Source organism: Pelecanus crispus, chromosome 19 (assembly GCF_030463565.1).
Source record: "Pelecanus crispus isolate bPelCri1 chromosome 19, bPelCri1.pri, whole genome shotgun sequence".
Taxonomy (NCBI): Eukaryota; Metazoa; Chordata; class Aves; order Pelecaniformes; family Pelecanidae; genus Pelecanus; species Pelecanus crispus.
The window spans coordinates 1,745,467-1,772,648 of record NC_134661.1 but is presented as its reverse complement, the minus strand read 5'-3'; the positions used below and the strand labels follow the sequence as shown (position 1 = coordinate 1,772,648).

The 27,182-nt window shown below is 48.1% G+C and overlaps 1 protein-coding gene across 1 annotated transcript in view; it reads left to right on the top strand.

The window, feature by feature from the left end:
* Nucleotides 1-26,852, top strand: part of ARHGAP32 (Rho GTPase activating protein 32) — a 157,042-nt gene extending 130,190 nt beyond the window's left edge. Inside the window, 12 exon segments of the mRNA XM_075723289.1 lie at nt 7,704-7,806; nt 11,038-11,182; nt 11,906-11,988; nt 14,592-14,699; nt 15,864-16,009; nt 18,251-18,452; nt 19,240-19,385; nt 20,596-20,670; nt 21,201-22,058; nt 22,723-23,099; nt 23,101-23,631; nt 24,600-26,852. Of these exon segments, the coding sequence (XP_075579404.1) occupies nt 7,704-7,806; nt 11,038-11,182; nt 11,906-11,988; nt 14,592-14,699; nt 15,864-16,009; nt 18,251-18,452; nt 19,240-19,385; nt 20,596-20,670; nt 21,201-22,058; nt 22,723-23,099; nt 23,101-23,631; nt 24,600-26,852 (5,027 nt within the window).
* The last annotated feature ends 330 nt before the right edge of the window (nt 26,853-27,182 follow it).

The following is a 27,182-nucleotide window of genomic DNA, read 5'->3' as shown; positions in this document are numbered from 1 at the left end:
TGGAGCCCAAACTGACCGACTCCGTTTCTTACGATCCTTTATCATTTTCTGCTTGTTTTATGCTACGTGGTGAAGAAATACTGGCCTGTCTCAGCGTTTTCACTTGCATCTGAGTCGGTGTTTGCCACAGCTCTGCACGCACAGTGTAAATGGGGGACAAAAACGGTTGTAAAGTTGCATTCTGGGGCAGTAATTCAGTGGGGCTGTTGCAGCTTGACAGCCCCTTTGAGCTCACAGGTAACGTTAGCCATACCCTTCCATTCATCCTGCTGTCCTGCTGGCTATTATTTCATTTGGCTATGCCTTTTTTCAGGAGGTTGGCGAGATATTGAAACCTGTTGGCCTCAGACGTGCCGAAACCAGTTTCCTTTCAGTATTTCATGATTTATAGTAAATTTTTAATCAAAATCCATCTCCAAAGGACTTGGGCAATCAAAGACCTAAGCTGTAGTCAAAGTTCTGGTTGGTGAGCTGGGAGCTGGGCGCTTGCAAGCTCAGACCCCCCCTCTCACACACCTTTCGTGGCCTCGGGGAACTTGGTATCTCTGCTTCCATCTCCACGCTTGTAAAATCAAATTAATAGTCCGTATCTGGCCCCAAGGTGCCACAAGGGTCGGTTTCCAGTATTTGTGAAGTGCTTGGAAGATTAAGAGCGTGATATGAACACGAAACAGTATTTTATTCAAGTGTTAACACAGGTTGGCATGCTAGATCCAGAGTAGCCTTGTGAATGTCTGTAGGAAATAAGTAAACTTATCTGTATGTATCCCCTGTATTTGTTTTGTTCTGTGGTTGGGTTTGCATAATTTCACAAATCCAAACGTCAGCCATTTTGGAAAACAAACGGTGCCAAATTTGCCGGAGCACTTCTGTAAATCGTGAAAAGCCTGTGTGGTTTAGGTGCCTAAACATTTCTTACGATCTGGTAGCATGTGCCTCTGCACACACAAACCCGTGTAACATAAAAGCGGGGTCCAGCGGCCTGGATAGAAGTGCGATAGTTGACCCAAATCGCAGATGAGCAGAGAATATTCCACTTTCTGCAGATGTGTTCAACACAAGTTGATACTTTTAAAGGCCAATAGTTTTGAGCTATTTTGGGCAACTTTCCAAACATAACAGGCACCGTTACCGCTTCACCATCTGCCCTCTGAATTGCTGGAACTCAAGATTATTTGGTACAGGGTTAGCATTACAAAGAGGTACATGGGGTCCCCGTGGAGAATTACTTGTTCGGGGGCAGTAGTTGCAGAAAGGGAGAACAAGCTTTTGCAGTTAAGAGGAGACAATTTCTATCTGCCCTTCTTTCTTCTTTTTTACCCTGCCTGCAGCTGTGAGAAGAGAAATTCTTTATGCCTGAGTGACCCAGAAGACAGCAGGGAGTTGAAAATTAATTTGCATTTCGAAATACTGCAGCTGTAAGGGGAACAAACATGGGAAAAAATGTTGCAGTCCGTGCAGGAATTGCTTGTGCTCTTACCCCTCCGCTCTTAACCAGGTGATACTTTTTCCCCTCTCGACTTATTGTAGTAAGTGTAATTGATCTAAACAGGAAAAACAAGCACGCAGTCCAAATACGAATGTATTTGTAGTTTCTTTATTCCATTTGTGGATATTTGGTATTAAAAACAAAAAAGCCAACTCCAGAGAAGTAGGTGGATACAGCCTGGGAGATGGCGAAGGCTCCAGTCTTTGATACGAGTGCCGTAAGGCACCACTCGCGGTCCTCAAGTGCAAAAACGCCCTAGCATGGACATGCCCACAACTTGGAGAACGTTGCTGATCTCACAGCACTTTGAGAAACGTGGTTATCTGCCTTCCTAGCTTGATGCAACACAGTGGGATTTATGTTTCTCAGGCTTGAACTTCGCTCTTTGTTTTTACACAGTTCCTGGGTAAGCTGCCATAAAAAAAACAGTCCAGTCTTAAAAAGCAGAGTCCGGCGCCAGAGGCCGATTCCGCATACGGGCACTGCCTGGTATCTGGTCTTGGAACCGACTCATGGTTTATGGCCCCCTCTTCCATTATTGCACTTTCCCAAGTGCAAAAGTCACACTTCAAATAAAAGCGTTGCTTGTTACCAGGAAATAGTGCAGCGTGCGATAGCTGGCTCGGACTTTACTCATCAACAGCATAAAGAATTTTACTGTGGGGTACTTCTGGGAAATGGGGAAGAGAGCGTCTTGGAGGAAGTTTGCTGTTTGTTCGGTCTTGTACTTCTCTCTTGCTCCTGGTGATTCAAACCTGAGGACATGGATTTAGGAACGAGACAGAAGTCCTTGGAAGAGAAGCTTTTAAAGTTTAATTTATTCCCCCCGCCTGAATGTGCAGGGGGTGGTGGGGTCTTCGTGCTTATAAAATGACCCATGTGGGCGACTCGCTGGGTGGCAGGGAGCTCCTCACAGAGCAGTGAAGGGGGAATCTTTAACCTCTCTGTCCCATGCTGGGTTCCACCTCCTGTGTAACTTTCACGGTAAGGTGGAGGGAAGAGTTTCAGAAATGAGTGGTTGGAAATGAGGTTCCTAGGAAAAGTTACAGTCTGAATTATTACGTGAATAAGAGTATTACAAGTAATAATACTTGTATTGTTACAAGTATTAGGAAATACTTGGACAGTTTTTTGCAAAATTAAGCTAAAAATAGGAAGACTGATTGGGGTAATAGCAACTGTATTTCTTCGGGTGAGGGTCTTCATTGTTGGGTTCTTACAAAACCCAATATAGCAAGGGAGACGGGATTTGTTTGGCTAATCTCAGATATCTAGGAGTTGTCAGAGTCTCAGCTAGTCAGAAAACCTCAAGAAAGGAGCACATCCACAATGTGCTTTGCACCTTCTGTATTGTACCGGGTGTTCTTGGGGCGCTCTGTCCTCTGCACGTACCCATCCTTCCTCATGTTTATACAGGCAGCCTGGGCAACGCAGAGCGAGCTGCCTCCACCTTTGTCGTGTGGCTGATTGTTTAAATTTCTGTTCTCGTGGCTCAAAACGCAGCCCTTAACCTTCTGTTCTCTTCCTTCACTCGGTTCTGGTTTTTTCATACGCTTCCTAAGTATCGGTACACGTACTTGACGGCCATGGTTATTACCTTTGTTAGGCGGTTCGGAGTGGCACACAGGACAGTTTATTACATTTTCCTTGTTCCTGCTGGGCTGCAGGTTCAGCTTTCCACGTTTGTTTGCTATGTGTGGAATTCAGCTGAGCAGCTGCATTTCAGCGTGCTATGGTCCATTAACCAGCCAAAAGGCCTGGCTTGTGCGGCAGTTCACCTTATTGCTGTAATATTGTGAAAACGACGCTGCTGGAGGGGAGCTTGATGGGAGGCCTCATTCCCCAGGCTGAACAAATAGTTCTGATTCCAGTAACCTACTAAGAAAATAAAAAAAACCCAAACCCAAAAAAGTAAAGTAACCCTCCCAAAACCCAGGGAGGGAACATTACAAAAGGTTAAAAAGGAAAAAATGAAACCAAGATGATAGGAAAGGAAATGTGCCTGATTTCGAGATGAATCAAAATGTTCTCCAGAATGAAAACCATAAAACTTCTGCTTCCTCTTAATGGCAAAGAATTAACCAGTTAACGAGCCCTAGGAGATGCAATAAACCTTTCAAACCAGCTGAGAGATGCTCAGGAACGAGTTGAGTACATTCCTTTAGCTGCTATGGTGATGAAGTGTGCTGGGGTCTCCTTTGTTGACGCGTCCACATTTCCAGCCTTTTGCGCTTTGTTTCCTGCAACTACCTGTTATTTGAGATGGCGAAGGGAGGGAGGGGATGAGGGAAGGCGATTGATTTTTGGAACGGGAGACGTGTACAGTGCTCAGCTTCTCACAAAGAGGTGGGTGTGCAAATGTAGCACCTGCCAGGGGGGTTTAGCAGGCTGCAGCTGAGTGACTTCATTGCAGGGAGATTATCTGGAGTCAGCGGTCGAAGACTGTATTGCTCCAAAAAGGAATAAACCCAGCCGTATGAGTGCACTTTTGTTACTTGCCTGGGAACACGGGACCAGACAGGGCTGTGTGCTGGGCTTAATAGGTACAGGCGCCAGTTGTTGGGGCTGGAGGGATATCCCGTGGGCTACCCTGTGCTTGGTCCCTCCTTGCGTCTTTCCCAACCTGGCCTGCCCGTGGCGGTTGTCAGAAACGGGGTGCTGAGCTAGGGGGGCCTTTATGGCTGTTAAAACAAACCACCTGCGTCATCAAGTCTGGTTGTTATAATTGCAGGAAACCACAGTAATTAACTAACATTACTCAAATTTTAGTGTAGGTGCTGCTACATCCTATGAGGAGAAATCTCCATCAGTTTCCCGCTGTGATGCAGCTGAGATACCTTTCCGATTCAAATCTGGTAATTGGTTTGGGATCTAGAAGCCAAAATCAGGACCTGAGCACTGAGAAGTTCACCTCTGCAGCAGGGGAGGGATTTATGCAATAGGCAGAGATAGGTACCTGGAAAAGTCACAACATGATGTCAGAAGCCACCCTCGGTGGTGGTCTTGGCTCACTTCACATTTGCAAAATTAAGTCTTAGCTTGCGCTGTCATCCTGCCATTTCATTGCTGGTGGTAATAGATGCTGTTCCCTCCGTACGTGTGTATAAGCACATATATAAATGTATGTTTAGCTAAAGGGCTTGGGGTTCCAAGGGGAGAGGGCAGTTAAACATGCACATAAATGTCAGGTGTCATTTTTGTTGAAAAACCAGAAAAATCAAGTAACCATTCCAGCAAAGGGCCTTCAAGTATCATTAAAGCCCTACTTGAATTTCAGTCACTTCTCCAACCATGCAGAATTCCCCCAAAATATCTGTGGCGCTGGCATGATATATTTAGCTTAAAGAACAGATCGTCCTGGTAACCAGATTAGGTAATGCTTAGAAGCAGCCTGCTAAAATTTTTTCAGTGTATATTAAATTCTTCTAACTGTGCCCAAGATCTTCCATGACAAACAAGTACTTTAGGAAGTGCATCGTTGGTGCTACATCCCTCACCTTCCCCCCCGTTCTCCCTTGACCCGATTCACGTTGTCACAACAGGTCACGGCTCAGCTGCACTGGTGCATAAATACCGTTCTTGCCGTGCTGTTTGTTTACACAGCTAGATAAACCCCAGAAGGATAAGGCCTCGGAAGCACACAGAGCTCGCTCCCCTTGGCACAGGCCTTCAATTAGGAAGCGCAGGCGGGTGTCCTCGCTGTGTTTGTGGTGAGTAGATAAACAGGAGAGCTCTCTGTGTATTCATTTCTTTCAAGGGGTGCTACCAATTTCAAGGGGACCCCTATTCAGATTCCAGTACAGACCATTAAAGTCTTCAGGATTTTGCAGCTGAGTATTAGCAGATCTTGCCACAACGCTCTAAAACTTGGGTCAACTCCTTTACCCAGTCCTTTGCGACTCCCATAGTCGGGCAGCTGGTGGAAGGAAATGCCGCTGATGCCGTGCTGCGCCCAGCGTCCTCCCGCAGTTCGCTGATGAGATTCGTGACCTCTCGCTTTTTGTAATGGGTGGTGGTGAGGAGAGACTCTCACATGGACTTCTCACGTGGTCTTGCTTGGTTCTCAGTGAAACCGAAATGAGCATGAGTCTGGTGTGTCTCGCGGTCTAGGGTGCTCTCTTTTCTCACAGAAGAAAAGACACCGCTCTGTCAGCATCTAAAGCCTTGTCCTTTGCCTTCCCTGCAATGGATGGTGCTGTTCTCACCTCTCTGCTTTTCTGCACCAATTTATACCCGAGGTCACCCTTGTCTCCTAACGCTGTAGTGCAATGCAAAACATATTTTAGCCCTTTTTGGCAACTGCTTGAGTATGATGTAACTCCTTTGCTGTCCACTTCAAGCCTTAAAAACTTCCTTCTTCAAGAGGCGTTGAATCTTTTTGCATAAAGGGGTAAGTGTTGTCCTCCAAAAATGGCTTTTGAAACGGTATTAGAATTTAGGGCCGTCTGTTCCGCCTGCTCTGTTCTCAGACACGTAGCTTACAGTGTTGTGGATGACTGATGCACGTTTTACCAACATGCTCTCCAAATGTGCATTCACTCAGCGGTGAGGAGTTGTTGCTTACCCTGGCTCAGATGCCAAAACGTGCGTCTGCTTGAGTCCTAATGCCAACAATCGCGGTGCTGCTCTGAGCTCACAAGGCTGCGAGAGGTACCTTTGGCTTCAGAGCGGACGCTGAGGTTTCCTTCTGCAAACGTCTTCTGGCTGCATTAGTGGAAGTTGAAATTTCCATTGCGCCTGCAGAGGAGAGCAGAAGGTGATCACCTCTGCTGGTTTTCCTTCCCCCCCAAAAAAGCAGCACTTGGGTTTCCAAGGCTCTATGCCATTGCTTAATGTGCAAGGGCTCTGCTTGCCCCAAAGTCCGCACCTTGCTTTGGAAAACAGCGTGAGGTGCTGTAAATGCCGAGTAGCGTCATACTAGAGTCTGACTGATTTAGTTTTGACTGTCTCTTGGTATCTTTGAGTATCACAGGTCCAGGGCCTAATCTACTACAGCTGAGCCCGCATGACTGACATGCCACAGGGATTTGCAGGGTTTGTTCTGCCCTGTGCTCGAGCACGGAGCAGATGCGCCCTTAGCCCAGGATGCACCTGCTGATTTCCAGGGAACCATTTAAAACGAGTCTTATTCTCTAGCTGCGTGAGTGTTTGCCGCAAGCCGGGAAAAAAGCAGCAAAGCGGCTGGGGAGGGGAAAGCACAGAGCATCGAGGTTCAGTAGCACTTAGGAGAACTGACTGGCAGATGGCATTTGCTGCTCGATAGAAGGGGATTTGCCACACGACCTATTCAGAATCTGCGTCATGTGGCAAATTGATCAGACCTGGCATCTAATGTAAGAATAAATCTAGATCATTGCAGGAGCTGTAGCAAAAAGGTGGCTTGCAGAGGAATCCACAAGGATCTGAGCTTTTTCCATGAAGATTTCCTGATGCTCACAAGATCTCAATGGTAATTTTCTTTCTGTGTTCAGGGCAGTTTTACCTCCCTTTTAGAAATAAAGTGATTTGCTCCTCCTTAAGCTTACATGGATGGACAGATAGCTCCGGCAGCCGATGCTGCATGAGGCTGAGAAGTCAACTGGAAGGAATCGGTTGGTGAAGCGGCTTGAATATTAACTTGACACCTAATTGTATCCTCTGGGCTTACTTTTTCCATTCTGTCATACCCCGGTCTGTCTGCAAGCTCTGTGAGTGTGGGATATTGTGTAGCTATCTAAATCCAGTCACGCTCTGGTAGACATTGGGGATGAAATTATCGGTTGTAAAAACTCTCCTGGCCCTGGTGCAGAAAGTAGCATCTCCTTAATGTTTATATTTGCTTAAACCAAGCAGTGCAGGTTAATCTTGTATAGATTTCAAAACAAAGAAAGTCTTTGGCCAAAGAGAGTGTATTTATTCAATATAATAGCTCTTCTGGAATGGAATTTACCACCACAGTTCTTGTGGGAGTTGTGATGGGACCTGCACTGTCTCTGCTTGACCAGAATTGACTTTTTTCAGCCTGATTCATATCCTGGCGTTTCTTTAAAGCAAAGAACACCTCTGACCAGTTTCCACACCGACTCCTAAAGTTAAATTTCTTACAGGCTTTCCCCTCTAAGGAAGAGCTAAAGCAGTAGCCCAGCTGGGCTTAGTTTATGGCATCTGACAAGACCACAACCTGAACTAGGACTTTAATAACATCCTCAGCTAACCGACAGCACTTGTTCTTTAGTCCCCCAGGTTCTCAAGAGCTGCACTGAATTCATTGAGAAACATGGCATTGTGGATGGAATATATCGGCTGTCTGGGATCGCGTCCAACATCCAGAAGCTACGGTAAGGGCGCTGTGTTTGACAAACCTCTTTGCGCGGGACGAATGAGGCACGCGCCACGTTCACTGGCTGTGCTTCCAGAAACCTGCGCTGTGGCAGCTGTGGGGCGGGCTGTTCCAGCAGCTCCGGTGCGGGTGCGCAGCCTGTACTCGATGGATGGGACGCCGGGTTTGTCGCCGTTTTGGAGCAACACAGGGTCGTTCAGTAGAATTCATTTTTGCAGGGAGTTTTCCTTCGGGATAGAGTATCGGAAGGTTCTGGGATTTTGGTGTCACTGTGCTGTCACATTTCATTCCTGTTTCCTCTTGCTCCCGGAGCCCTTTTGAGCAGCTGATACTTCTCCTTGCTGCTTTGGACTCCTGGCATATTAGCAATTAATTGGTAACATGCAAAGAATACTTGCATAATTCTTGGTGGGCGGCATTGCCGTGCTGCGCGGCTGTGTGGGGAAAGGCTAGGTGTGTCCCCTCCCCAGTTAGGAGCTGTCCTCATCGCGGTGAATGGTCTTTACCCTTTTGTGAGGCTGTTTTTAATCCCGTCATTTGGCATGCATTTGTTGTGAAGGGACTGAGCCTAGCGGGATGTGACTAATTCCGGTGTTGATCCTAGGCCCGCGGCCCCACAGAGGCAGCAAGGGGCTGTTTTCCATATGAAGGATATCCTCTTTGTACCAGCTATTCCCAAGTTCGCTGGACAGGTTTGAGCCGGTGCAGTTACTGTACAAACCCCTGTATGGATGGGCTTATTCCAGTTCGGCTTAATCCTGTTTCTCGTCACAAGCAAGTTCCATTTTAAAAATCTGCTCCCGAGGCTTTGATACGCAGGCTCCAAAGACTCTTGATTGTAGCTGTTGCCCACAGCAGTCTTGGCTGAATAAAATGTTTGCCCTTGCTTCAGTTACATCCCTTTAATTCCCAATTTTGACTTGTGCTGGACCATCTTTCTAATCGCTGCCCTAGTCTGTTTTTTCCCTTTGTGTTGCCAAGACCGTTTTCTCCTTCACTGTTTTCCAAAGGTGCTTTAAAAATGGTTTTCTAAAACTTTAATGGCATACTCCCTGGTATAGTACAGAGAATGGAAGTGACAGCCTATTTTTCAATGTTCTGAGATGTTCTGAAGTCAAAAGGAAGGGAGTACATGGCATCACTTGTAGACACCGTTCCTATTGTTCATCTAAATCGCTACACATTTTCATAAGTGTTTGATTAATGTGGGACACGTTGCATTGCTGTAGTTTCCAGCTATATAAACAGATCATTAGGCTTATTTCAAAGCTAGGGCTGCCGTATCCTTATACATGAGTCACTGTTCTTAAGTTTCACATAGAAGAATTGGATCTCCCAGATTTAAAGGGCTTTTTGGTTGGAGAGAAAGTTAGAGAATTTATTCCACATGGGAGATTTTTTCCAGGATGGAGGTTGGCTCTTCAGTGGTGCAGTAGCCGCCTTTATTTGGCTGGTAGGCAAAACTGCGAGCATTGGGTTGATGTGTGTATCCCCGTATTCTGGCCCGGGCTTATTTTGAGGGACTGTGAAGTCGTATACTTCTACAAAGAAAATCTTCTTCTGGGGTCAAAAGAAAGAACGTGTAGTTCTCGAAACAGCCAGTGCCGAGAGAAAAAAGGCTGAATGTAGCAGGGCCTCCCTTTCTTCACTCCGTATTGTGCCTCTGCAGGGGTAGGTCTCTGACACGGCGTGAGGTTTGTTCCCAGGGAGAATACACTGGAGCACCAGGAGTACTGGAGCACTGGGAGTACTGGAGCAGGGTGGGATCAGGGCAGAGAATCTCAGCCAAGGCTGAGTGTCTTTGTGTGGGGTGGGTTGGTGCCTTTCCCTCGTCTCCCTTCTGAGCTCTCCCCTCTTCTGTGGAGCCAAGCGCAGGAAATAAGTTTCTCTCCCAGCTATGAGTAAGTGATGAGTCAGGACGTGGCTGTGGGAGCAGCGTATACCCAACACTGGAGGCTGTGGCAGAGACCTTTATTTCCTCCTCCTGTGCTGTCTTTGCGATGAGGAACTGGGGTGGCCTGTTCACCCTCTTGGCTGAAGGAGGAGAGACCCCTTCTGCCCGCCCCGTCTGGCGTAGCACGAACGGCTTCCCTCGCGCAGCGTTCGTGTCTCGGGGCCCGCAGGAGCTCCTTCCCGATCTTGTGAGGGACGTACGGTTGACCGCTGCGGTTACAAATACGCCTGCTGCCTCGGGCATGGGTACGGACTGGTTCTGTCCTGGAGGCAGAGGTTCTGTCCTGGAGGCTCAGCGTTCGAGCTGTGCTGAAGGCACGCTTTATCTCCTGCGTTACAACTTGCCTGGCTTGGACAGGGGAAGAAACCGGGGATGTTGCCACCAAGCCCCCGCCGTGGTTGCGGTTGTAGTGTAGACAGGATGACTCCCCGCGTCGATGATAAGCCGTTTTGCTTTACAGCTTAAAGATCCCTTGTAGGGAAACTGAGCTTCAGCTAGAGCAGCCGTGTTCGCACAGCTCCCCGTGGCCTGACTCACCATGTTAGCCTCTGCAAATCCCTCCTGCTAATTTGAAACAGCACTTTCCATGCACATACTCCAGCAGCGAGCCAGCCCTTGGCCTTCTAAGCTCAGCTTTTATTTCATAAATGTTTGTGATTTTGGTTTTTCTCTCGCTGAATACCAAGGGAATGCTCGGGGATTTTCTTCATGTGGTTCCTGGCTCTCTTCGCGCTGTAGCAGAGGCGTGCTCAGCTCACCAGCTTGTCCCCAGGGAATTTCTGCACACGCTGGTTTCCACGTGCAGCAGCTGCCCATGGCGCTGCTCGGCGTTGCTTTATCACTTCCATTTCCAGGCCCTTGAAACGCAAAGGAACAGCAGCTTTCACTCAGACCTGTGGGCACTCCTCCTCCGGGCAGCTCCCGGCACAGCTCTCGGGGGTTAAATATTCGGGTTGTCTCCGTGGTCTTGGCAGACGTTCTCTGGAGACTTTGTGGAAGGCCCTGTTGGAGCAAAAGGGATTGCAGAGTAGCCAATCAATTGTAAAACTAACTGAAAATGCCTTATTAGAGAGGGGGGAAAAAAAAAGTCTCATTTTAGAAGAATCTAGTCTAGCAGCAGCACAACCATAGGTCGTGTGGCTTTGGTGACTAAGTATTTTATTTTTTCCTGTAAATCAGGAAACCCTTGCTTTTCTTGACTGTAATTTGCGTTGGGTTTTATTTTCATTCCTCCTTTTCAAACCCCTTTGCCCATCTTTCTGTTCTCATTTCCAGCCACGAGTTTGACTCCGAGCAGATTCCTGACTTGACGAAGGATATTTACATCCAAGACATTCACTGCGTGGGCTCCCTCTGCAAACTGTACTTCCGTGAACTCCCGAACCCTCTGCTGACCTACCAACTCTACGAGAAGTTCTCAGTAAGTACAAGGCCATGCCTTCCACTTTCCACTTCAGCGTGACTGCATCTACACAGGTTGAACAGAAAAATACTGAAAAGGATCCAGGAGGGAGCCGAACCTTTCTGTCACACGCCTTTCTTTCTCTTACTTCCGCTTAAGTTGGGGTTTTCAGGGAGATGAGAAGCGCCGCATCTCCAAAATTACCAGCCCAGCACCAATCCGGTTTGTGACCCTGCACACCGAGTTCCCAGTGCTGGTCGCATCCTGCCATTTCAAAAGTGCGGCGGCGCCCCAGGTTTGAGGTCCCTTTTCTGTTTCCCATTCAGGTTTACTCACACGCACCTTTGTCCCCCGTGCCACACCGTACCGATTCCACTTCGGGGCCCCAGTAGAAGGTTACTGGGACACTAACAGTGCTTGCAAGAATCCCCCTATGGTTTGCCATTCCCCAGTGATTTCTCTCACAGGAGTGGGATTAGAAGCAAACGCTGCTTGGAGCTGAACGCTCTCTGCGAGGAATTGCTCTGTACAGTTAAGCCGTGAAGTGGCCCAGCTCTTGATTTACTTGGCCTTTCTCACATTATCTGTGCGCCGGTCTGTCCCCAAGAGACAGACCCCTCTCCGAAGGCAGCGAAGAGCAACGCCGTGCGCTGAAGGCCAGTGCGTTGGGCGCGTGGTTCAAGACGCTGTGGCAGGCATCTGGTCTTATTTGCAGCTAAATCCCTCCCTGCCTTGTTCCAGGATGCGGTTTCTGCTGCTACAGATGAGGAACGGTTGGTTAAAATCCACGATGTCATCCAACAGCTGCCCCCTCCTCACTACAGGTTAGTGCAGCCGCTGCTCTGGTTAGAGCTCGGCGTTTTATTATCGCTAGCGGTTCAGGAGTGAAATGCTACGATGCCAGTTTTCCCTCTCCAGCTAGCCGCACTGTGTATTAAAATGCGTTATGGCTGTATAAAGTTGATTTCTATTTTAATTAGCTCATTACCAGACAAACACTATATACCTTGCATAGTCTTATTTGACTTCCTTGGAAACTACCTAGAGGAGGCAAAGAAACACAAGCTCGTAATGCCAGAAGTGGCTGATGATATCACTAAGGAAATAGTTTTATTTGGGGGGGCGCAATACCAGCGCTAGGAATCACAATTAAAAAAAGTGAAATGTAACCAAAAAGTTGGTTCAGCCCTTCAGTTTAATTTGGTCTTTCTCCAATTGCCCCCCCCCCCAGCAATAACAGTAACTAGCAAATCATAACAATGCTGTAGTAGACTAAGTAATTATAATATGATGTTTAAAAAAAAAAAAAATCACCAACTAATAATAATATATTCAAACAAATTACTAACTAATTGGTGCTATATGGTAATGAGTCTTGACTAAGTATAACACCACATTAATGGTCTTTAGTATTAAAAATTAGGGCAGGGTATGGTAAATAGGCATCAGACTAAAAAGCACGGTGATTGGTATTAATGACTAATTAAAATACTATATGGTAATGATTCTTTAAATAGTCTTAATAAGTAATAGTAAGTAGTCTTGACCAGCTACATATTGTAATTGGTACAAATAGCTAATTACGATGTATGTTGAAAGTTATTTGAATACAATAACTAGTGTAATGAGCTGGAGCAGTTGTGATGCTGTGTCCCGAGTGGTTTGGGTGACCATGCATAGTGTGCGCAGATGGATATTTGGCTACTAATAGCTGATTAGAATATGATAAGCATCAATTACAATTGTATCAAATATATATTTGTATAATTGTATCCAATATAATTGTATATTATAAAATATAACCCTCATCAATCTTTAGGATAATCATCAATCAGCAGTGGTTTATTATTGTAATGTATGTTAATTTGCAGAACCAGTTATGATTCTGTGCCCTGAGTGTCCACTTGTAATGCATGAAGACAGGTCTTTAGCTAGTGATAACTATTTATAATAATTTGGGTTAATAAATATTTAAATATTAATTATTGTAATGTATGGTGATTGGCTGGACAATTGTGATGCTGTACCTGAGTGATATATGGTTTTTAATATTAATAACTTATTGTTATATTACTATTATTATAATATATTACTAATTATATGTATTGCTGTTATTATAATGGTTAACTAACTAATGTGTTACAAGCTATAAATGTGTGCTACATGCTCTTTAAATACACTAATTAGTGTAAGAGCTGGTACTTTGTATTAACTAATTGTAATATTTTATTAATATTAATGATGTTAATTAAGGGGGCAGGGCCTTGAAGAGGACCTTCTCACAAACAAACTCATCTCCTCTGCCTACTCTTCTCTGGTGCATTCCACCTTTTCCCTAAAATGACTCCTAGTTTAGGGGTGGTGCCTGTGTGCGTGCCATAGCTTTAGACTGGAGAGGGGGTGCGGGCGATATGTGGGTGCAAAATGATGTACACAGACAGGGCTGCTGCTCTTCCTTTCCCAAGGTTTGCATGAAAAAAAGGCAAAAAATGCTTTATTTTTCTGCTACTCAGTGATGAGAAGTTCCACGCAGATACCCAGGCTGGAGCAGGGCAGTGCTGGAGGTGTCCATTTTGTTTCTAGTTAGACACATCCATCTTCACTTCAAGCCTTGTCCATTTGTGGAATTTTGATGTCATGCCCCCCCCCCCCCCCCCCCCAAAAAAAAACCAAACCCAAAAACGGATACGCAGCGAGACAGACACAAGTCAGGCCTGCTGCCAGGCAACAAGAGGATGCATCAGCATTTTTATTACCACCTTGTGCTCCCTCCTCCTCGTGGGTGTTAGCAGGAGTGTTTAATACAAAAAACCAACTTTTTTTAATGCGAACAGAGACCTCTGAAGTTTAACCTTCTATCTGCCTTATATACCTATAACAAACCCGTAGCCAGTAATTTAATTATTAGAACTCAAATACAATTTGCTGGTTTGCAATATCCTGGGGTATCTAAATAAATACTCCCCCCCCTTACCAAAATTAACATTCAACATCCTTTCGCACCCCTGTCTAAGGAGCAGTGCAGTGCTACCACACGCCGTGCAAAGGGTGCATCTCTGTTGCGCAGCGTTGCAGTGATGGATTTCCGGGGCGCTCTGCTTCTAGATCCTGCCGTGCTGGTGGCGCTTAGATTATTCCCATCCGCCTCGGTGTTTGCTGGATCCAGCTCTTGGACTGAGAGCAGATGCTTCAGCCATCTCTTCATTGAGCCTGGACACATCAGGAGAGATTCCCCTCACCCCACCCTGGTGTAATTATTTGCTAAAGACAACTTTACCATCAGTCTCAGAGTACATAGTTCAACCTTTTTTTTTTTTTTTGGTGAGCTGTCAAACCAAAAGAAAATAATGAACTGGGGTTTGTTTTGGAAATTGCAACATGGCTTTGCTCATTGGTGCTGAATATTTGCCTATCTCCTGTTTTCCAGGACACTGGAGTTCCTAATGAGACACTTAGCTCGTCTAGCTGATTACTGCTCCATCACAAATATGCACACCAAGAACTTAGCAATTGTCTGGGCTCCAAACCTCCTAAGGTACTCTTCTCTTTTTTTTTTTTCTCCCCTTTCCCATTTCAAGACCAGGTAAGTTTTTATATTTATAAAAAACAGACAGATACCCATTCTCCAGAAAATCTTAACTTTCAGCAGCCAGTCCGTTCTTCCATTTAATGTAAAAATTTCTGATGGGAAGTCATTGTAAGCAGGGGCTTGAGACCACCTGGCAAGTTCCTGAACTAGCGATGTAAAACACCCCCCGCTGCTGTCAGCGGAACCACCCGTGGAGAACACCCCAGTATTATCCTGTCTCGCCGCGACGCAGTCCCACTGACGGCAGGTCAGCAGGGGCCAGGAAGGATTCCTGACCCTCGTGCATAAGTCTCTACAGTCTAATTTGACAGCTTCTGGCTGCAAAAATTCAAACTTATGGAAATGATCTTGGATAAATCTGTCCCCTAAAATTTGTTTTGAATGTGCGTAATAGGGTAGTTTAAAACTAATGGCGTAATTTAAGAATTTTGCTTTAAAAGAAGAAAAAAAAAAGAAAAAAAAAATCACCCTGGCGTCTATTGTATTGATTTCTGGACTGCTTTTGTTACCAACCTGAGAAACCCGAGTCATAGATTCCCCTGTGTGCAGTTAATGAGGGTAAGCTCTTTTCTCCTTTCTGGCAATTCACCCACAAGTAGTCAAATGATCTCTTGTTTGAGCTTGCTTTTGTGAATCTTGGGGTGCTCGCTGAGCAGGATCAGTTGGAGACATTCCCTGCTAGAGGGAAAATCGCGTTAGAAAGCCACAGTGAGCTTTGTACAATGCCACTGCATTAAACTCTATCTGGAAATAAGTTAACAAAAAGCAACACGCTTTGTGCGTGCAGTTCATTTACCTCGATCCGCGCCTGCTGCACACTCCTTTTCCTTCTAGACGCAGTGTTCCTCTTGCCGTTCCAGTAAGACTCGGACCTGAAAGCAAAATCTGGATATAAATCACTCGCCAGTATGGTCATTTGTGTAATGATCTTTGCTGAGTTTCAGTAATCTTTGATGAGATTTAATCTCTTACCTGCCCCTAAAGCCTTGTCTGCCTGAGCAGCCAGGCACAATAGCTCACCACATGCCGAAAGCCTTACCCAACAGGAGCGCATCTTCCCATGTTCTTCTGGCTGCTTGCGTTTCATTTGATCTGCCTTTTTTTTTTCAGATCAAAGCAGATAGAGTCTGCCTGCTTCAGCGGAACAGCTGCCTTCATGGAGGTGCGAATCCAGTCGGTAGTTGTGGAGTTCATCTTGAACCACGTGGATGTCCTCTTCAGTTCCAAACTCAGCTCAGTCATACGAGATGGAGCAGGTGCGTCTTCCTCCGCTACCTTTACCTTGATCAAAGCAGGTAGCAGACACTTAATGGGTATCTTGCCTCCCCTGGGACGTTTGAAATATGTTCTTACTATAATCCAGAGGACAGATTTCCGGGGTTATGATGTTAGAACCAGGCAAACAGGGCCTGGTTTTAGAAATTGCTGTGGGTACCCTTCTTAGAAGCCAAGGATGCTCTGCAGAAGTGCACATCTTAATGTTTGGCTGCTACTTTTATGTCCTAGCACTGAGAAACTGTAAGGAATCTCTTAAATCTTTGTCTCCCCCCTGCTCCCTCCCCTTCTTTTTAAAACCATCATCATCGATGCTCCTGCATGCTCATCCATTTGAGCTATCTTGCAGTACAACACCATGCATGATCTGTCTACCCTTATCAGCACCTTAGAACATAAATAGAAGTGAACTGATCTAAAGAAAGCTCTCTGTACTCAGTAATGTTGACACCAAGAAATTTAGTCTTGTTCTTAACAGGGAATATTTTTGACATCTGCTGTTCTGGTTATTTCTTCTGCACAGCCTGTGTGCGTTGATTAGCAGGGCTGCCCAGCCACGTGGCTCAGTCTGGGTTGGCCCTACAGCTATTGCCCGCTTCTCTGCTTATATTGCTGATTTGTGGCTTTAGGGTGAGGAATGAACTGCGACACATTTGTGCCCAACCCTGGAGCACTTGAAACATCATTCAGCCTTGGAACCTACAGGTTCCCTTGAGTAACTACTAAGACCATAAGTATGTATACCTGTTCCGTTGAAAACGAGCAGAGTTGCACCAGGAAGAATGTTTACTCTGTATGTTAGATCAATAGACGTGGATGCCGCAAGCTATTATTACCTAATCCTAAGGAGCATTAAGTGTGTACCGTCTGCTTTGATAGCCCGCCCTTCCTATGAAATGTGCAGTCAGTGCAGTTACCATCACCCATGGAGTACAGATAGCTGTCCTCCCAGCATATTTGCTGCTCCCCACTTTTAAACAGGTCCTACCTCTACATAGGATAGCAGAGTTGCTCTAAGTCCAGCTTTTGTTCCTACTGGAAGGCAATTTTAAGTGAATAGGAGCCATAGGTTAGCTTGGCTGTACAGTAATAGCCCACAGCAGGCTGAGCTCTGCCAGGGGAAGATAAGCATGCTAAGAGTCCGAGCCAAATGATTATCCAGGCTTAGAATGGACCATGTAAATTCGGCTAATTGTTTAATGACTCGGTCAGTCGCATTCAGCGTGCTTTGACACAAAACTGGCAGGGAGAAGGGTCAGGCTGTTTCGCAGCCTATCAGCTAAGCGCAGGAGTACTGCGCTGCAGCAAGGCAGCAGCATCCTCTCCAGTGCTGCCGGGAGCCCCTGTTTACGAGCGCGGCTCCTTGCCTGTACCCGCCCCTGGGAGGGGAAGTGGCATTCCCAAGCCAGCTTTAAGCCATTCCAGGTAAGGCTATTGCAAAGGCAGCCAGAACCCAGACTGCACCCGGGATAGCATTTACAGCTGACAAACACACACGAGACCGTGTACACTTTACACAGGAGCTGTGATGCTAAAAGGATACTAGCAGGAGTGGAACCAACCAGGATGTTGATGTGAAGGGATGACATACTTGTGTGAGAATACAAATACTTGGCACAATAAGCAATGGCAAACAAAAGAGAGCTGCTCTTACAACAGGCTCCCTTGTGCTCCTCTAACGGGTCCTAGCAGCAGGCGCAACATCGGCTGCTCTTACAAAAATGTACATGTTCATCTCCAAAAACCAGGACAAGCTGTAAAAAGGCCAAGGGCAAGACACGCAGCTAGATGCTGTTCACTGTGTCCATCTGCACATCAGTTTGCAGCAACTGGAGCCACACGTGGCATTTCCTGTTGCACTGGGAGGTGGAGCCTGGGTACGACTGAGGCCAAGCTTTGTAACAAGAAAAACCATCGCTTTCTTTACAGGCCTTAGCACACAGATGAAGCTTAAGTAAAGTATGTCAGCAAAGGTTTCTAACCTACCTGCTTCCCTCTGCCTTTTTTTTTTTTTTTAATAGACTAAACTACTCTCAATTATGAGAATTTTTTTTGTCATAAACATACCTCTGACAACATGGTTATTTTGACCACATCTTTCAGTGCCTGGATAACAACGATTTAGAAAAACACAGCACCTCCCTAGACACACAGACCCAGGGCTTTGATCTCCGTACCGCTGTTTTCTGATTCTCCTTGTTGCCTGTGGCTTTCCCTTACAGGGCACAGTTCTCTGTCACGGCCCAAGTCTCTGTTGGTGTCCTCTCCTTCCACAAAGCTGCTCACGCTGGAGGAGGCACAGGCACGGACGCAAGCCCAGATCAACTCTCCCATCGTGGCAGACAGCAAATACATAGAAGTAGGAGAAGGCCCTGCAGCTTTACAGGGGAAATTCCACACGGTCATAGACTTCCCATCAGAAAGGTAGAGACGAGTTTCCTTTCCAGCATGTGTCATACCTGGGTGGGTTTGATCACAGCAAGAACTTGCTGCTATGACTGACACTAGTCGCACGTAAAGTACCGTCGCCAGTTTTCCACCTGCTTTGGACTCTGTGACGGTCCAGCTTACATCAACTGTCTGGTGGACTTAGTTTAGCCATGTGACTTCTGTGCCACTGCCTGCTTTTTAGCCAGGTTATCATTAAATGTATAAAGCCGTCCTGTATGTGATGCGTAGAGATGCCTGTGCTAGTTGTGCACACAGAAATATAAACAGGGTGAACACCTGGAGACATTGGGGTTTTCCAGATTACAGGACTAATTGCCTGTAACAAATCTAGGTTCCCCTCAAAGTGGAGCAGTTGGACAGATTTGATGCCACTGGAAATTAAATATGGCAGTGGGAGGAGACGAATATGATTTTATAGCATGAGTGAGAGAGGCTTTTGAATGCCTTTTATGGCTGCACAGTTCCTCAGAGAACTGACGCACCTGCCAGGTAAATAAAAGCCGTGCCTTAGCTGCTGTACTGTACAAGTACGGAGCCTTTGCTCACCTGCGCTGCACCTGCTTTGCATAGTTCGGTGGAATTTACCCAACAAGACTTTAGGGCTGAGCTGTAAGAATGAAAACATCTCAGCTATTTAAAAGAGACCGAATTTCTAAGCTTTGTTTCGGCAGAAGCCGGATAGCACTAATAACAAACACGCAGTACCAGGAACTAAATGCAGCTTCCCCCTCCAACAATTTGCTCTGTTTTCTCACTCCAGAAAAAGACCGCCCAGCAAGATGAAGAAATCGCCAGTTGGCAGCTGGCGTTCCTTCTTCAACTTGGGAAAATCATCATCCGTGTCCAAACGCAAACTACAGCGCAATCCCAGTGAGCCCTCAGAAATGAAAGCCATAGCCCTGGCAGGTAAGGGCGCAAATCCAGCTTCCAAAAAGCTGGCGTTCTCAGCAATGCAGAAATTGATGTTTACAGTGTGCTTCTACCTCCTTCTAGCGTTCAAGCCATGCATAACATCTTCATAACATCTTCGGTTGACTGCTGTCTTTCCTAGATGGATCTCGCTTTAGCTCAAGAGCCAAACCTGCTAGAGCATGCACCTCTAACACTTTTTTTCCAGAGTAGCTTTTGAAAGACAATATATGGGCACCTCTATAATAATTCCTTCTGACACTCTTACTTTGAAATAAGAATACAGTTCTGGCTCCCTTTGCTGCTCTCCAAAGACACACAATTAGACTAGGTAAAGGCGGTTTTCCACAAACACGTTCACCCCAAAAGCTACACCAGCGTAACTAGAGAAGGCATCCAACAACTTTTTGTAGCTGTACCCGATGTACGTAGGCTGTGAATTCTCAGCCCTTTCCATATATGGTTTACTGCCTCTTTCCAAATTTAAAAATAGTAACAATATGTTTTTGCAGTAAAACACACCACAAATCCCTACACATGGGCCAGTTGAGGACTTTTATCCTGTCCTCTTCCTGGTGCCATTTTGAAATTATAACCCTCGCAGTCTTCAGTATAATAAACGCATTATACAAATGCCCTTTAAGATGGTTGCCTTGGAGCACCGAGGTCGTACTTCTTTAGTACTCATAAAATGAGTTCTGTAAATGTTACTTCCTTCCCCATTTTTAGGGATTTTTGTTTGCTGGTAGGAGCCAACCAGTTATCACAGGTCCATCCAGACAGGGGCTGTAGCAGGATGATGTGGGGAGTTGTTTCCCAACCTCTCATCTGCAGCAGTTACCATTTTGCTAGGTTGCTTTTCCCCAGTCTGTAAAATGAGTATCAAACATTGATTCACTCTCTTGTAATTGCCTCTTGCCTGGTAGTACAGAATCAGGGGTTGAAAGGGACCAGCAAAACAGGACTGCAATCTGTCTCAGACAGCCAAGCGTCTTAACAGTGCAACAGGATAAAGGTTTTCTTTAAGGGCTTTAGAGTAAAATCAAAAAAAAACCCAACCCCAAACCAAAAAAGCACAACTGCTACTCTCAGGCCAGTGGTACTTTTGCTAGAAACCCATTTGTGTTTTTCCTGCCACCATTATGTAGCCAAACATAAACTGCTTTTATAATTCAGCTTCTCACCTGTCTCTGTTGCATTTCCTTAGGTGGACGAGGAGACAGCGGGACTCTTCGCTCAGCTAAAAGCGAAGAATCGCTTACCTCTCTGCATGCTGTTGATGGTAAGACAAAGTTGTACCTACACTTTAATGTTTAAAAAGATTTTCCACCCCTGGACTTGCTCATTAATGAAGCAGCTTACCGCTGCCCAACACGGATGGGTATCGCAGAGAAATGCCCTTCAGGCCTTTGTTTTCCTTCTAAGGTAAAAAAAGTAAATGTCTCGCTTTTGTGTAGCCGGCACCCCTTACACTCTTTCCTTGCCATCTCCCCGCTCTATTCTAAGGTGGAAAAGAGGGCATCAGGAAGGAAAAACGCTTTCCGAGAAAGCCTTAGGTCTACTGCACACTTAAACTAGTTTTGCTTTTGCACACAGCTTAGTTTCAGACTAGATCTGACCTGACAACTGCCGTAAAGGAGTTTGAGCAAACGTAATTAACAGTTACTGCTAACTACATTACTTCTGTGTTTAGAGCTCACCAGGTGAGCATCTTGCACACCGCCTTAAGACTGCTTTAAAAACACCACCGAACCATCACCTCCTGGATGGTAAGAGTTTGACACTAAGCCATATGTATCTGCTCGTTCTTAGGTGAATCTAAACTGTTCCGACCCAGAAGACCTAGGTCCAGCAGCGATGCATTGTCTGCTTCCTTCAACGGAGAGCTCTTAGGAAACATGAATCGCTGCAATTCCTATGACAACCTTCCCCACGACAACGACAGCGACGGGGACGAGGGGCTCATCCACGTTCCTGCCCTGATTTCTCCTCGATCTGCTGAAGACGTTGACCTGAGCCCGCCGGATATCGGAGTCGCTAGCCTGGATTTTGACCCAATGTCCTTTCAGTGCAGCCCGCCCCAAGCAGAGTCCGAGTGCCTGGACAGCAGCACCTCGCTGCTGGAGTCAGTGGGCGTCAATAAGGAGAAGCCAAGCCTGCTAAAGAAGGACTTAGAATCAGGCAGCCAGTCCCAGACACCAGGCAGTGCCACGAGCTCTGAGCCAGTCTCCCCTTTCCAAGAGAAGATGAGTCCCTTCTTTACTCTGGACCTGAGCCCAACCGAAGAGCAGGCCTGCAAACCCCACACCTTCTCACCCAAGAATGGGCGAAAGCCCATCAAATCGCCACCGCTGACTACATCGGAACCCGTCTCCTTCGCGCTGGCCAGCCGCATGTCGGAAGCGACTGGAGGAGTGCCCGTCACATCTAGAAACTCCTCTGCTTCCAGCTGGAGCAAAGGGATTGGCATCACTGATATCACAAACAGGTCCCCAACCCAGATGTCCTTGCCCCTGAAAAACAGTGAAACGGGAGCAGGGGAAGGAGCCCACCAAGAGCTACAGCATGCCCAGCTAGTGCCTGCTGGCAAGCCAGAGTTGCCAGAAGAAGGCGAGAGACCAATGTCAAGCAGTCAGAATAAGACTGTACCCACTGGACACACACAGCCAGGTACAGTGCATTTTCCTCCATTCTTTCTTTAAGTTCCAAAGGGGACCTGCTCTCAAAACCATCCTCCTCTGCGTGCCTTTTAGGAGAGGGGATTGCCCGTCAGTTCTGATCACAAGTGTCTTGCAGGGCTGTGCAGATCAGTAAGGTCTTAACCTCTGCCTTTTCCCCACATCACACAGATCTCAGATAATTTTCCATAATACTTTGTGTACCGCTTTTTTTTTTCTTCCCCATCCTGTCATACATGAAAAGCTATATAGCATGTCCTTCTAAATCATTTCAGCCAATAGACCACCTAATACTTTTTTTTTTTTTTAATTTAAAAATCTGCCAACACTCGAAGAAGGGACCTTTTCACCTAAAACCTTATGATCAAAATTGTGTAAGGGTATCTCATTCTCTGCTACCTATTTCCTACCTCTCTAGAAATACAAGAGGAGCCTTTAGACAATCTCTTGTGTTTTTTCCTTTTTTGTGATGAAACTGCTGTGCTATTGAGCAGCGTTTGCATGTGAGACAGAAGATAGAGCGTTTCACATCAGAAGGAATTGCCACTGTGAAAGTGTGGAAAGCATCTATTTTTTTATTATAGTCATTAAGGTTAGGTCACTCTCCTTATTGGGTAACATAAAATCACTCTCTCTCTCAATTTTCCCCCCATTAGGAGCAGTTGCCCTCGACTCCCCCCAGGATCCTGTTCCCGTCAGTTCTGTGTCTCTTATCCCTCCTCCTCCTCCGAAAAATGCAGCGCGCATGCTAGCCCTAGCGTTAGCCGAGTCCGCGCAGCAAGCATCCGCTCAGTCTCAGAAAAGGCCAGGAGATGCTCATTCTGAAAGCACAAATTACGGAGAGACTGAAGCTGGCACAGCTCTAGAAAAGCTCCATCTCTCTGCTGGTGCTCCAGACAAGCTCCACCCGTATACCGGTCTGCCTGAGAACCGACTTCACTTCCAGCCTGGTGCACCAGCAGAGCAGGATTTGCAAGGTAGCGGCACACCCGGGGAGCAGAACCACCCACCGGGTGCACCTGGAAACCGGGACCCCCCCCCCTCTCCACACTGGCATGCCTGGGGACGTGCCTGGTAGCAGAGATGCAGAGCAGGAGCAGTCCAGCTTCCACCCAGCTAAAGCGGGGGACAAAGTTCACTTCCCCTCGCACGCTGGGGACTGGGAGCACACGCAGCACCATCCTCCAGCTGCACTGCCTGACTGGGAGCCACCCACAACAGACTTGGCTGTCAATAAGCCCCCGCTCCGTGCATGCGTGTCTGGGGACAAGCACCACCCTCCTCCCTGCACAGCTGAGGACAAACTTCAGCCTCCTCCTGTCGTAACCGCCGGGGAGAAAAGCGCCCCGGCTTCGATGCTGTATTTAACAACCATCCAGACAACAGCAACCGAGCCCAACCGCGGGCCAGCAGCTCCAGCCACCGCTCAGGCGGACGTCACCGTCGCAGCCGCGCAGCGCACGCTCGCGACCAGCCAGCCCGCCCCGCCGCAGAGGCAAGATCACCAGTCGGCAACGGGACAAGTGCCAGCGGCCTCAGCAAAAGCAGCGAGTAGTTCCAGCCAGGTACGTGGGTGTGCCCCCCCAGCCTTGCACATATTTGCAAGCACAGCATCCATGCACAGCCGGTCTGTAACTGTAGGAGGCTGAGCTCTGGGAGGGTTGGTCCAAACCCAAATGGCAAGAGGCAAGGGGATTCACGGGTCGCTGGAAGCAACATGACACAGACACAGCCTCACAGGAAAGCAACACAGAATTTCCTAAGTGAACGCAAGGGAACATCCCTTGGTTTTAAGGAAAAAAGTATCCGCTGGGGTGACTGATACAGGGAATGCTGGTTTAGAAGTGCTCAGGGGCAGGTAAGAGTTTTTACATCCTCACTGAGGCTGACAATATCCTCTTCCAACGCCCTCTTTAATAAAGCGAGTCAGATTCCCAGTGCGAGTCAGACATGGAAGCGTTCACTCAGAAACCCGAACTACCCGCTGCCCATGAAACGTGCGCGCCTGCAGCCTGCCTTAAGCATTGCAGGCACGTTTGAGGAAGGGGTTTCTGCTGTATTACGCTACTCGATCTGCTCAGCAGGGCGTGAGGAGTTTAAATCCAGGTACATTTTCAGTAAGACAAGTACATTTATAAGCGCACCACCTAGCAAAACACTGCGGGCCACCGTGTAAAAGTTTTAACCTGTTGCTATGGAGAGACGGCCACCTCCTCCCCTTCCTCCAGTTTGACATGTGCAGAGAGAGCCCTCGCACGCCCCTCGGCTGCCATTTGTGACAGGTCCCGAAATCTCCCAGGGGCATCACGCTGCCCTTGCTGCAAAAGGGAACCCGCACCTCTCCTCTTCTACAGCGAGCAGCACTAGCTCTCCACAGCAAACACACACCAGGCACAGGGGAAAAAAAAAAACACACCAAACAAAACCACACTTACATTGAACTAATCCATACAAGCATCCGTGATACTTTAGCTACAGATTTGGGGGGGGGGAAGATGCTTGCCTCTAACTTCTACCGGTTTCTTCCCTGTAGGTATGGGGTGCAACCGCACCCGAAAAGCCACCTGAGCCTGCTCCGGTTTTCCTCCCAGACAGCAGTTCTACCACCCGCTGCTCCTCTTCCATGCCCACGGGCCACCAGAGCCATTTGGAAAAGCCTCGGGAGACTACGAGGGCTCCCCCGCTGCACCTGCGGTCCGAGTCCGTCCCTACTCACTCCTCCTACAGCTTTACACCCCCCGTCCCACCTGTGAGAACGCTGGAGAGCAAAATCGCTGCCGCCATGCACTCAAACAACACAGACGCCATCCACAACTCCAATTATCACGCCTTCCTGTCTTCCTCCATGCTGGCCTCCTCTGTGGAGGAAGCCCTGCTGCCGCCGCCGCCACCTCCACCACCCAAGCACGCTTCCCTGCAGTCCGTGTATGTGCCGCATCCCAAGCCGGAGAGCATCCCCGAGCCCTCCGGGCCGGACAACTACGTGCACCACAAGCCGGCTTCCATCCATCAGTACAGGCCTGAGAGCGTTCCTCCTCACATCTCCTACCACAGCAAGCCTGACCAGCACCAAGCCTACCCTCCTCGGTCAGAGACGCCCACTTCTGCAAGCACTCGCTACAACACCTACACCAACCAAGGGAAGAGCACCTCGGCTCTCCACGCCAAGCCTCGCAGCCGGACCGAGTTTGTGTCCTCCGTGAGCCCGACGGGCCTGCGTAACGCCGGCTATGCCGAGGATGCTCCGCCCTACCCCACTATCCGAAGGGTTCAGTCGCTGCACGTCCCCACCCCTGCCGCCTCCGCTATCCGCTCCGTTCCCATTTCACGGACCGAGGTGCCTCCGGACGACGAGCCGGTGTACTGCCCGCGGCCCCTCTATCAGTACAAGCCGTATCAGCCCCACTCCGACTACCACGTAACGCAGCTGCAGCCTTACTTTGAGAACGGGCGGGTACATTACCGGTACAGTCCTTACTCCAGCTCTTCCGGCTCCTCTTATTACACCACTGCTGATGGGAGCTTTTACGACCTGGACCCCTACAGCACTGTGCGGGTCAGGCCTTTCCACGCCCTGCCCAGCCGAGACTTTGCCTCGTACGCCTCGCGGCTGCAAAGCAAAGGCCTGTACCGCTATCCCAGCTTGTCTGCCTACCCTCGGGGCGGCCTCATCAGCCACCTGGCAGGCAAAGAGCACAGCTTCGTCAGCAGAGACGTGCCTCCTGCCCCGGACATCAAGCACATGTACATGTCGTGGGACCTCGAGGACATGGAGAAGTACCGCATGCAGTCTATTCGCCGCGACAGCCGCACGCGCCAGAAGGTGAAGGGGCCGGTGATGTCCCAGTATGATAACATGGCCCCGCTGCTGCAGGAGGAACTGGGAGGACTGGATGCGATTCACTTGCGCAGCAAATCAGATCCTGGGAAAACTGGCCTCCTCACCGTGGCAGAAGGGAAGGAGGGGAGGTACCCGGCGAAAGCAGCTACGCCCGAGGGGGACGAACGTTACTACATGCAGCACCCTGAGCCAGAGCTGGACAGAGCCCACTACCACGGGGCCTACGGGAACGGGCAGTCGGAGAAGCCGTCCCTTCCCCAGAAGCAGAGCAGCGTCCGGAACAGGAAGCTGCACGAGCCGGGCTGCAACGCAAACGAACACAGGACGCACTTGCAGCAGGAAGCAAGCCATAGGCAGCCTTCCGAATCCAAAAACGGGCCCCCTTATCCCGACTACAGGCCCAAAGGTGGCCCAGAGCCCTCCGAGCCCATTGGTTACCAGCACCCGGGCGGGAAGTACATCCCGGCAAACCAGGAGACCCTGAGACTGAACCACAAGGAGGTGAGGTTGGCAGAGGACAGGCCGGATTTGGAGAGGTCCCGAGCCAGGCCGACTGCATCCATAGAGAAACACTCCAGAGACTGCTATAAAGAGGAGGAGCACGCTGCCTCCCCCATGGCACCGCCGCCCAAGCCCGAACGGAGCCACAGCCTCAGAATGCAGCACCCCGAAACCATGGAGAGGGACTCTGCCCTCCTCTACCCATACCAAACCCTTGGGAAACGCCAAAGCACTATGACTATGGTGTCCCAGTACGATAACGTGGAGGATTACCATACCATGCCTCAGCACCAAAGAGGGGGCTACGTTGGAGGAGGGGGGTTTGTGCCCCCCAGTTTTACCCACGTGCACAGTAGAACTTACGCCACGGCCCTTGGCCAGGGAGCCTTCCTCCCGACGGAGCTGTGTTTGCAGAGGCCTGAAACAGAGGTCCACGTTGAGTGAGCTGGTGGGGGGGGGAGGAGGGATAGAGTCTAAGCAGCCTCTGCTGGACAGCGGACTGTTTTATTTTTTCAGTGACGGAAAAAAAAAAAAAAAAGCACCCAACCCTGCCCCGATGAGCAAAGCAAACCCACCTTCAGCCCCATTCCTACCAGCCCACCACTCACTGTTTTTACATAGTAGAGAGATAGCTTTTTCATGTAGTTTTGAGACAACTGGAACGATAGGGCAGGCTGTTGGCACACAGTTGTTGCCAGAGAGGCCAGGCAGAGCCGAAAGAGATGCTGTTGGGGCAGGGGGCGGGAAGGAAAAGTTTTTTTCCTTCCCCAGATT